This window comes from Python bivittatus, unplaced genomic scaffold (assembly GCF_059951505.1).
Source record: "Python bivittatus isolate LINGU-HERP-01145 unplaced genomic scaffold, Pbiv_v1 ctg000330_np1212, whole genome shotgun sequence".
NCBI lineage: Eukaryota > Metazoa > Chordata > Lepidosauria > Squamata > Pythonidae > Python > Python bivittatus.
This window is the reverse complement of record NW_028277058.1, coordinates 47,801,278-47,813,396: the sequence shown is the minus strand read 5'-3', so window position 1 is coordinate 47,813,396 and position 12,119 is coordinate 47,801,278. Positions and strand designations below refer to the sequence as shown.

At 40.1% G+C, this 12,119-nt stretch overlaps 1 protein-coding gene across 1 annotated transcript; it reads left to right on the top strand.

Annotated features, from left to right (window-relative positions):
• The first annotated feature begins 1,490 nt into the window (after positions 1 to 1,490).
• On the top strand, positions 1,491 to 11,706 carry ETFBKMT (electron transfer flavoprotein subunit beta lysine methyltransferase). Its single transcript, XM_007440101.4, has 4 exons — positions 1,491 to 1,646; positions 4,643 to 5,099; positions 9,991 to 10,121; positions 11,154 to 11,706. Exons 2-4 carry the CDS (start codon positions 4,783 to 4,785, stop codon positions 11,495 to 11,497), a joined length of 792 nt encoding a protein of 263 aa, XP_007440163.1. The 5' UTR covers positions 1,491 to 1,646; positions 4,643 to 4,782; the 3' UTR covers positions 11,498 to 11,706.
• The last annotated feature ends 413 nt before the right edge of the window (positions 11,707 to 12,119 follow it).

The following is a 12,119-nucleotide window of genomic DNA, read 5'->3' as shown; positions in this document are numbered from 1 at the left end:
AAACCTCTAGTATATAACAATTATTTTGATGTGAGTTATATGGGGTTTTTTTCAGTGTTGTATTCAACTTTGGATGAAAAAGCTAAATAATTTTATGCTTCTAACACTGCCATTTCTAAATTGTAATTAACATTGATAGAACGTTTTTTCTTTCTCTTTTCTCTTTTCAATATTCTAATCTATTTAAAAAATAGAATGTTAACAGCTTTTAAACATATTATACAAACATCAATGTGTGGAAACAACACAGTGTATTAACATTTATAGCAGCACAATAAAAAGGGAAAACATGAAAATGAAGATAAGAAAACAATCAGAAAAAATTAACTAGAGATGATATAAAGTCAATTCAATTCCTTAAGCTTATTGTTAATTATAAACTCAAGTACAAGGGTCCGTACAAATTATAAATCCTAATCCCTTTCAGAAAGCTACAGATTTAGTAGAGCCCTAAAGTAGCAAATTAGACTTGCTCCAAGTTAATGGTAACCAGAGTAAAAGCCACATTGTTGTGTGGTTTCAACAAGCTTTGGTAACATTACTGCATAATTATCAAGGATAGCCGTAACAGCATGCAGGAACAATTTCTATCCAACGGCATTAATTGAGTAATCTTGGCAAGGGTGTGTGTGTGACAGCAGGACATCGATCGCTTGCACAAAGCCTTTAGCCCAGCACCGTCGGTGACTCCAGCCAAAGGGGGTTGCAAACTAAGGTTTATGGTTTAGTTTATTGCATGAATCCTGCCTACTTGATTTGTGCTTATTGACGAAACTATTGATTGAGCAAACCACAGGGTAGCAGCTGCTGGGAACCCAGCCTAGCTACAGCGGTGCTTAACAGTTTGTGACCCCTTTTTAGTTTTCAATATTTATCAGTATGACCTAAAAAGCGATCCGTTCTCCACCCAAGCCCTAAAACTAGATAAAGAGAATCCAGTTAAGGAAATGAGCCAATCACATTATACTTGTTCATGATGGATTGAGGAAAATAATCCAAAGCTACGCATTTCCGTGCGGGAAAAGACATGCAAAAATACTGAATATTCAAGAGGGTGCTGCTTAAAGAACGGCTACAAAAAATCTAGCAAAAAGCTCCGTCTTCGCCAACGCAGCGCTTGCCACCCTCAACTGGCCCATACTCCTTCCGCCAGCACGACATATAAGCCCGCTGGCTGGGAACGATGGGAGCTATCATCCCACCCCTTTGCAGGACGCCCAAGAGGGAAGACCGCGTGGAAGGAAATAGGCGGGTCGAATCAGGGACGCGCGACGAAGAGGAGCCAGTAGCGACACAGACCTAACACTTCCGGTTCCCCATTGACCATGGGGCGGAGGGATGTTTGAAGCCTCTTTGTCCGTATTTCCGCGGAAGGCGGCTCTTAAATGGAGAACCGGCCTCCGGTTATCTTCCTCATCTAAGCGTTTCTCAAGCCCAGCAATTTAAACCCGGCAACTTGAAGTTGGGTGGACTTCAACTCCCAGAATTCCCCAGCCAGCATGGCTGGCTGGGGAATTCTGGGAGTTGAAGTCCACCCAACTTCAAGTTGCCAGGCTTGAGAAACACAGAACAGCTCACACAGCGAGGGAGGAATCGCGATCTTTCCTAATTCCTGCTGCGTTTAGCCGATCTCAGAATTAATCAAGGTAAATTATAAGCTCATATTTTATTCCTCGAAATTGCAGGAACTGGGATTGTTAGCGGAGGGGAGGGGATATAGTCTTGCTAGTGCAACCCCCGCCCTTTTTTTGTTCAAATTATTTGAATGCATTTGTAATGCATAAAGGAGGAAGCAACATTTGTACTCGCTGTCGCTCCAGGCCTTTTTTCTTTGTCTTCGAATTCACCTTTTAAAAAAAAACAACTTTTTTTCCCCTTTTAAATATTTTTCCCTCTTTTGGCAAGGGAAAGAAAGCTGGATGTTAGCAAGGATGAGGAGTTAGAGATTATTTGCCTAATGTACTGTGGGTTTGAATTTTGCAGGTGAGTTTAATGCACAGGATGTTCTGTCAACACCCCCAAGCAGCTCATAACGTACACAGAGACAGCAGCAGAATTCAAACTGAATGGGACATAATGTGTTAATCCCGTTTTGTCCTCATTCTGGTCGTTTGGAAAGGCAGCTGCTTCAACCCAAAGAGAAAGAGGTCTTGTAGAACCTTGAGAAGCTAATTCACATTTACAACTGGGTACAATCTGCAGTTTAACCCTGCTTCTTTCAAGGGTGGCTGTATCTGGTGAATTCTGGAAGTAAAAATATGAATGTAGGTTGGTGCACATCCATAACTGTGGGAAATGCTTGATTCTTATGTGCTGTCAAGTAGTTTTTGACTCCTAGCGACCACATAGATATTCTCCATGATGTTCTATCCCTACCTTTGTCCTTCAGCTCCTCCACTGCTCCAGCGCTTCTGTAACTGAGTCCATCCACCATGCTGCTAGTTGTCCTCTTCTTCTCTTTCCTTCCACCTTTCCCAGCATTAGAGCCTTTTCCAGAGAGCTGGGTCATGCTGCCCTGATAGATAAAAGTGCTGCCCCATTCCCCCTGTCAATTGGTTGGTAGATGTCTTGGCCTACAGGCCCCATAATGTTCAGCCAAACAATTGTGGCTGTAATTCTTGCAGACCACACTAATAATGGATGTACTGAAACAGAGGCTGATTGAAAAGCTGGCAACATTAGGAATGTCTTTGATCCAAAGAGAATATTTTGGAGTAGTAAGAGAGGCATTTTTGCTGTTTAGTAGACGGATCTGGTTAACCTAAATTTTTTAGTCCCTTGTCCCTACTATGTTAAGTCCCAGATAGATTGCTGTGTAGACTGGTTACCCTGTTTTGGGGGGGTACCTTTCCTATCATGAGCATACTTAATTGGACACAGCCTATCTCAATACTATATTGCCACATAACTGAAAGTTACTTATTTAATTCTTTCTTGTCCAGTTGCTGTGACAAGGTAGGAAACTTGATCATGGGTGCAAAACCTAGGTGGTTCTCATATCTTTTGCTACCAATACCCTAGGGCAGAAGTGGGTACTTACAATTTTTAGTAAGAATGTAAAAAAATAATAATAAAGTTAGAAGTGTGTATAGTGGGTGAAGATGACTGCATCTAGTGTATTGCTCTGTCCCCCGGCCCAGCAGAGTTACAAGTACTTTTAGATTTAGAAACGTGACCACCCCAGTATAAGTACTTAAGGCTTTATTCCAAGGCAGTATGACAAAAAAGTATAATAACAACCAGAAATTCTAAAGAAGAAATAATAAAAAAAAGACTTTATGCCCTTTCTGCCAGTCAGAGAACCCAAAGAAATGGTGGTGAGCAGACCCCCCCCCCATAGTTGGTAAATATGTAGCACCTTCCCAATTATATCTGCATTAAAGTTCCACCTTATGAGGATTTCCAACCAGTTATATAGACTCCATAATTAATCACATCTGTTTTTAATAACTTTGCCTTACTTGATTTTGCCAAGGACAAGGAGGATAAGTTTATCTTATCTTCTTCTTGGAATGCTTGGGCTACTCCTGCCAGGATAAGACCATCCAAGGTTAAGGAGTATTTGTTTATACTAGTGGTTTGTATTGAAGATGAAAGATCATCCCCTTCTACACAGGTGTTCCATACCAAGGACAAAATAGACTCTAACTCTTTCAAGTCTAAAATAAATGCTAGCTTAATTCTGTATTACATTCTCAACCATTACATGGGAATATAGAATTTTATGTACTATGCACCTAAAGGAAAGAGGTACATACTACTATGCAATACCTCTTTTCCAAACTTCAGGTGAAACCACCCTCACTACATCTAGCTGATCTTGGGAAAGCTTAATAATTTTCCAATTAATACTTGGATTAGAAATCACCAGGAAATTTCAGAGCTATAAATTAAACTAGGAAGTTGAAAAAAACCCCTTAGAATTCTGTATTGCTGCCAAGAAAACAACATAGACATGTCCATGTAGTTATTAGGTATCAAGCCTGATTTGAAGGATATTTTATCTTCTAAGGTAAGAGAACCCCAAGCGGGGAGGGGGAGCTAAGGAACTAAAAATAAATGGGATAGGATTTAGAAAAGATTTTTCTTTTTTTGTTCTAGAGATGCACACTTTTTATTTGACAATATTTGCTTTCTCCATGCCCCCCTTCAACAAGCGTTTCATGTGGCCTTTGAACCAAAAAACCTAATACTTGACTCTGACACAAATAAAGCATATATAAGATACATACTGTACAAGACATAATTATCTGTAGTGGTATTATAGTGAAAAGAGGCCCTGTTGGGAGAAAACTGGACAACAATTTGCATCTGAAATCAGGAAGAAGTCTGACAAAAGTTTGTTTTATATAAATCATAACAAGGTCAGTGATGGAACATGGGTTTTACAAGTAAGAGATTCAAAGTTCAAAAATGTTCCACCATTCAGAAGAGGCTAGACAGGGTGGATTACTGGCCTTAACAGAAGCCCCCATCCATGTTCATAAAACAATTCAGAGAGGAGTTATTTAAGTAAAAGAATAGCAATATCAGTGAAAAACAATACAATTTGTATACAAAAGCACAGCCTGCCTTAGTTCTCATTTAGGCAATTAACCTGTGACAATCTGTGTAGTAAAAACATCTGCTCTTTTGTTTTCAGAAAGAGTTGCCTGCTTGTTCTGAAAGACAGAACTGAGAGATCTCCTTACTCCCAGTCTAACGTTTGAGAGTCTTGACATGCTCCAGGCAAATATTCTGTACTGAAGTTGGGAAGACATTGGCCTAGCGGGAAAAGGACACATGATTTTCCTAGGCTGGAGAAGATTGCTGCATTTTTGTGGTAGGACCAGTTTCAGAAAAGACTTCAAGCAGAAGCAGAGAGACTGTTTGGTTTGGAGGTGCTGCCATGGAAGAACTTCAGGAAGACCTCTAGATCCTGAGTTGAGAATGTTTTTAGAGGAGAATACTGAAATCATTGACACTGGGAGCCTGACCCCAGAGATAAAGTTACGTCTTCTGACCCCTAACTGCAGGTTTTGGCATGACAAAGCTGCTTTGTGGCCTTATGGGGAGCCCTATTGGGCAATGTACTGGCCAGGAGGCCAAGGACTATCCAGGTATAGAATACCAGAAGGCTGAGATTTACCTGCTATGCAGTCAACATAACGGGAGGCTGACTAAATGGTCTCATAATAGCGTATCAGCTGAAAATAGAGAAGCCAACAAAAGGATAGTAAAAAATGAAACTCATCTGGTCACCTCTAGCAGTATATTCCAAAGTTCAAGGCAGATTAGTATAGAAAAATATTCTTGTCCCAAGTCACATACAGTGGGGCAAAAAAGTATTTAGTCAGCCACCAATTGTGCAAGTTCTCCCACTTAAAAAGATGAGAGAGGCCTGTAATTTTCATCATAGGTATACCTCAACTATGAGAGACAAAATGGGGGAAAAAATCCAAAAATTACTTTGTCTGATTTTTAAAGAATTTATTTGCAAATCATGGTGTAAAATAAGTATTTGGTCAATATCAAAAGTTCATCTCAATACTTTGTTATATATCCTTTGTTGGCAATGACAGAGGTCAAACGTTTTCTGTAAGTCTTCACAAGGTTTTCACACACTGTTGCTGGTATTTTGGCCCATTCCTCCATGCAGATCTCCTCTAGAGCAGTGATGTTTTGGGGCTGTCGCTGGGCAACATGGACTTTCAACTCTCTCCAAAGGCTTCCCATGGGGTTGAGATCTGGAGACTGGCTAGGCCACTCCAGGACCTTGAAATGCTTCTTACGAAGCCACTCCTTCGTTGCTCGGGCAGTGTGTTTGGGATCATTGTCATGCTGAAAGACCCAGCCACGTTTCATCTTCAATGCCCTTGCTGATGGAAGGAGGTGTTCACTCAAAAACTCACGATACATGGCCCCATTCATTCTCTCCTTTACACGGATCAGTCGTCCTGGTCCCTTTGCAGAAAAACAGCCCTAAAGCATGATGTTTCCACCCCCATGCTTCACAGTAGGTATGGTGTTCTTTGGATGCAACTCAGCATTCTCTCTCCTCCAAACATGACGAGTTGAGTTTAGACCAAAACATTCTACTTTGGTTTCATCTGACCATATAACATTCTCCCAATCCTCTTCTGGATCATCCAAATGCTCTCTAGCAAACTTCAGACGGGCCCGGACATGTACTGGCTTAAGCAGGGGGACACATCTGGCACTGCAGGATTTGAATCCCTGGCGGCGTAGTGTGTTACTGATGGTAGCCTTTGTTACTTTGGTCCCAGCTCTCTGCAGGTCATTCACTAAGTCCCCCCATGTGGTTCTGGGATTTTTGCTCACCATTCTTGTGATCATTTTGACCCCACGGGGTGAGATCTTGCATGGAGCCCCAGATCAAGGGAGATTATCAGTGATCTTGTATGTCTTCCATTTTCTAATTATTGCTCCCACAGTTGATTTCTTCACACCAAGCTGCTTGCCTATTGCAGATTCAGTCTTCCCAGCCTGGTGCAGGTCTACAATTTTGTTTCTGGTGTCCTTCAACAGCTCTTTGATCTTGGCTATAGTCGAGTTTGGAGTGTGAATGTTTGAGGTTGTGGACAGGTGTCTTTTATACTGATAACAAGGTCAAACAGGTGCCATTACTACAGGTAACGAGTGGAGGACAGAGGAGCCTCTTAAAGAAGTAGTTACAGGTGTGTGAGAGCCAGACATCTTGCTTGTTTGTAGGTGACCAAATACTTATTTTCCACCATGATTTGCAAATAAATTCTTTAAAAATCAGACAATGTGATTTTCTGGATTTTTTTCCCCATTTTGTCTCTCATAGTTAGGTATACCTATGATGAAAATTACAGGCCTCTCTCATCTTTTTAAGTGGGAGAACTTGCACAATTGGTGGCCGACTAAATACTTTTTTGCCCCACTGTAGGACTTTCTTTCTCAGTTCTGCTGATACCCTGAATCAGCTTCCCCTAAATAAAATGCCCTCAGTATTGTCAGTTTCAGCTGTCACAGTTCTCAACACTGATCGTGCTGGATGGAGAATTCTGGGAGTTGAAGTCCACATATCAGGAAGATGTCCAGATTGGAGAAGGTGAACTGACAATAAACGAACCATATGTTGGATTTGCATACCACACTAAGCTACAATGTTGATAGATGTGTGCGTGATGCAAACCCAGCCTAAAGCTCATAAACAGTACTTGGAATTGTGCCCAAATACGGACTGGCTGCCAGTGGAACTAGTTTTAACAAAGAAGCTATATGCTGTCTATCACTGGCCCTAGTTATTAAACTAGCTACAGTGTTTTGGACCTCTGAGGTTTCCAGAAACTTTTCATAGGGGGTATGTTCATATAAGTTGAATTTATTGCATAAGTCACCAGGCTGAATTATGATATCTTCTGGAACAGTTGAGGCCTAGTTGAAACTGGTGTATCCAGGTTCAGGATTGGATCTAGAAATATAACTGAACAATGATTTCAAGCCTTCAGAGATAATGTAGCTACCTCCAAACTAAGCTTAATCCCTATTTCAATAATTGCTAGAATGACAATCTCAGAATCAGTGCCTACAAAACTCAGAATGAAATAGAAGGTAATAAGGCAAAGACTTGAAAGATTTTGGTAATCTCACATCATGTATCACAAGAACTTGGGTTGAGTTTGCCAAATTCTTTTGATTTTGCAGTCCTGACCCTTGTGGTTTTAAACTTCCACCTCTTTTATGATTGCCATAATTGCTTTTTCCTGTTCCCAGACCATTGAGAAAACTTAACTGGTCCTGGCTATTTTCCTGTTCTTGTGTTATTTGCAAGTACAGCATTTTGCTAAACAAAGAAAGCCAGTGTAGTCTACTGGTTAAGGTGTTGGACCAGAAGCTGGAAGACCAGATTCAAATCTGCTCTTGGGCTCAGAAGTTCAGTGGGCAGTCTTGGGCTGGTCTCTCTTTCTCTCAGCCCAACCTATCTCACAGGGTTGTTGTTATGAGGACAAAGGAGAAAGATTGAAGAGCTCCTATATAGGATATCAATCTCGTAAACAGACCAGGTATTTTCACTTTGATCCTTTAGTGAACCCAGGCTGCCACATACAAGATGTAACTACATATGGCAACCTTCCCCAATCTAGTGGCCTCCCAGAATTTTCAGCCAACATGATGTATTGACTGGGTTCCTGCAGCATATTCAACCAAAATGTAATTTGTTTGCGACTATAGTGTTGTGTGAACCCAACCAATGTGACTTGTAAACCATAGCTTATAGCTTACTGTATTCTGGGAACCCAGCCTTTTGAGCTTTACTCAGGAAATCAGAGATACGCAATCTGCAGAGCCAAAGCTGTATGTGGCCCTCAGATCCTTCTCAGATGATGATAGCTGAAAACTGACCCCAATTTCCTTCCATCCAGAGGTGAGAAACCATAAAAATGTAAACTATAAAAAAAAGTATATCATTAAAAAAAATATTCCCAAAATTCCAGTCCCAGCCACATGCATGATGTGTCTCACCCAGTTTGTGGCCTTCAGCCCTCCAAAATATTAGATATGTCTCTTGGACCCTGAAAGGTTACTTACTGTTAGGTAAACCATGGCTCAGCAAAAGTTCACAAGACTACATTAAAGCAAACATCACCATAAAATGCAGACCAGGCCACATTGGTTGGGTTCACATATTGCCATAATGTGATTTATTTAGTTTATTTATTTAGTTTTGGTTGAATCTATCTTTAAAATGGTATATATGATCCACCTTCCTTTTCTTAAGCTCTCATATCAGAGAGATATGGATGTTATCAAGGTTTTATATGAGTTCTACCACAACCTCTTTTTAAGGATTTAAATTTCTCTATTTTTACACACGTGTTGTATACCCTGTGCTGTGCTTTTACTTATATTGACCATCAGGGGGCAATATATGACCAGTTTTGTCCTATTTAGGACTTACCAGCTGAAACCAGTTAATACTTCCTCCTGGTGGTCAATATAAGTAAAAGCACCCTGCCCAGGACAGGAATCCTGATACTATCTCAGTCAAATTGCTGTCCAGCCTTTGCTTGAAAACCTCCACCATTGACTCCAGGAGGCAGGCTTAATGGCTCTCACAGTCAGGAAATTGCTGATTTTGAGTTTGGATTTCACCTATGAAATCCACCCCATCCTCAGGCATTATAGAAAATAAATCCACACTCTTTTCTCTGTGACATTCAAACAATGGAAGATTGCTATTGTTTCTCCTTTTAGACTTCTCTTTTTAGGCTAAATATACCTAGTTCCTTTAACTGTTCTTCATACTGTTTAGTTTTCAAGCCCCTTGTCAGTCTTCTCTACACTCTTTCCAGTTCCTCAGTATCCTTCTTGTATTTTGTGACCAGAACTGGACCTAGTATTCCAGGTGTGGTCTGACCACTTAAGCCCTTCTTGTTATTTCAATGTTATACCTGTGTTGATACAGCCTATCATTGGCTGGTTTAGCACTGCAGCACATGAACCTAGCTAGTTTGTATGCCATAGTTTCTGGTATAGCACAATTCATGGAAGCAAACCAATTATGGTTTATTTAATAAGTCATAATTAAAATAAATATGGCCTAATACACTATCTTAATTATATATTAAGACATCTTTCCACTTCTGAATTCCAGTGGTGACCTTCACTTAGCCCAGATTAATCATGCTCCTGCATTTTCCTTCAGAAATAGTCACTGAATATGATTTTTGTTCCATGATGAGAAGCTGACTTTCTTGAAGTTGAGCTTCACATACGGTTTGCAAAAATAAAAATGTGTAACAACCATCATTTCTGTTAGTCACTTTCACTCTCTCATACAATTTTAACCTAGTTGAAGGTGAAGGACTTTCATATTAAAAGACAGTTTTTAGCATTTTGCCTTAGAAATGTAAAGTTCACCTTCAAATCAAATTGGTTTAAGGAATTCTGAAATGAACTGATTTACAGACTTTGCAAGATTGTTTTTTTTACTATTCTTGTTTTTCAAAATCTACTCAGATACCTTCTTGATAACCCAAAGGTGGTCCAGAGGAAGAAAGTTCTGGAGCTAGGAAGTGGTTGTGGAGCAACAGCTATTGCAGCTGCACTAAGTGGAGCATCACACGTAGTTGCCAATGACACTGATCCTGGTAAGCTATTTCCTACCAAGGGCAGGACAGGCTAAGTTCATTAGAACAATCCTACAGTGTCAAGCTTGTTTTGAAACCCAAAGGTCTATATAGATTTACACATAATGATAATAATGATAACTCAGGATTCTTAAACTCTGGTTTGTTCAACAAGCTACTGTGGCCTAGTTCACACATAATAGAATTATAATAATGAAAGTGGGTAAAAAGAAAAAAGGAAATAATGCTAAGTTATGACTGAGTTCACATCTCATACTAAGCTAAAAGCAGATCATATGATAGTTTAATTTTACACATGACAGAGACGCCCTTAAGAGAGCAGTTCCTAGATCATGTTCACACATCATGCTAAATCATGGTTTACAATAAACTAAACTTAGCTGGATTTGTACCATGCTGTCATCAGTCATGGTTTACAAATCACAGTGGCTGGGTTCACACAAGATGCTAAGCTTGCAACTGCTCATCTCCTTTGGCGGACGTTTATTTTTTGAGAATGAATCTAACAAGGCGGTAACATGGAAAGAGTACTAGAAATATTGCTGTGTGTATACTGGCAGTTTCTGGAGTATCTCCACTGTATAAAGAATGGCTTTCAAATACCTTATTCTCCCATCTGGAGGTACTTCAGGCAGAAGAGGTTCCCATGTCCTCCATGGGAAAGCTGTCTGTTGGTCTTATTTTGAAGTCTTGTATTTAAAAACTTACCAGAGGCAACAAGGAGTTATATGTAGGAGAATACATTTGACATAATGTGAGTGAAGTGGGGAGGCAAGCAGCAAGCATATTTTTTACTAGGAAGCAAGGATGTTGCCTTGCATCAGATGGTCTCCAGGAAAAGTAACCTTGGGTTATATCTAAATTTCAGGTCACGTTCCTATTCCTTTGTCAGCTCTTTCCTGTATACTTCCTACAGCAGTTGAGGAAGAAAATCATTATCCAAGAGATATTAACTGTACAAAGTTGATTGTTAATTTGGGATTTTCAGAGAAAGAATCTTGATGCTGATCATTTGTTTCCTTGGTATCTCAGTTGCAGCTGCTGCCATAGTGCTTAACTGTGAACTGAACAATGTAGATCCCTTCCCTGTTCTAACGGAGAACCTGATTGGTACAGATATAGGCAAGTGGGACCTTATTGTCCTAGGAGACATGTTTTACAATGAAGAACTTGCAGACAGCCTCTCAGAGTGGTTGAAGAAGTGCGTCCAGGATCATGGAACTGAAGTGCTGATCGGGGACCCTGGCAGACCCTATTTTGTGACCCACCAAATTCAAAGAAAGTTGCACAAAGTTAGTGAATATGTTCTCCCTGAATCATCACCAGAAGAAAACAACGGTTCAACCAAAACTTTTATCTGGAACTATCAGCCTTAATTTTCAGGGAGCTTGGAAATATTAAACCAGATGAAGTTACTTTGAATCTCTTGAACTCCAGTTTTAGTACACTGAGATTTTAGCCTCTATCACTATGTACATTCCAATATGTTTGAAAAATTCAGTTTGGATTTGTGCCAGCTAAAGATGCAGCCATGCCAGAGTGGGACAATAGTATGAAGCACAATTAAAAGGAAAACTTTGCCTGACTGTGGCTGAAAATGTATTATTTAAAAATATAAACAATACTGTTTATGTGAATTAAAATAAATTTTACTTTTGGAGGGGGGCCTATCAACAGCAGCTAACAATATCTAATGGAACGTCCAAATTCAGGCACTATACCTGACAGCTAGTTGTTGGAGAGGACAATTGTCTTTCCTGTCTGTTGTGGCACTGGTGGCCAGCTGGTGACCAGTTCTATAATTCAAAAAGAATAGAGGTAATTCACACCAAGGTAAATGCCAGAAATTTTGTTAAGTATAGCTTAAGAGAATTTCAGAAGAAAGACGTACCATATGGCCCTTTTGCTTGTCAGGAACTCCAGGAATGATAGTGGATGGGCCCCCAGAGTTGGCTGACAAGAACATAGCACTTTCCGAAGTCTTCTGATCTGCCCCAA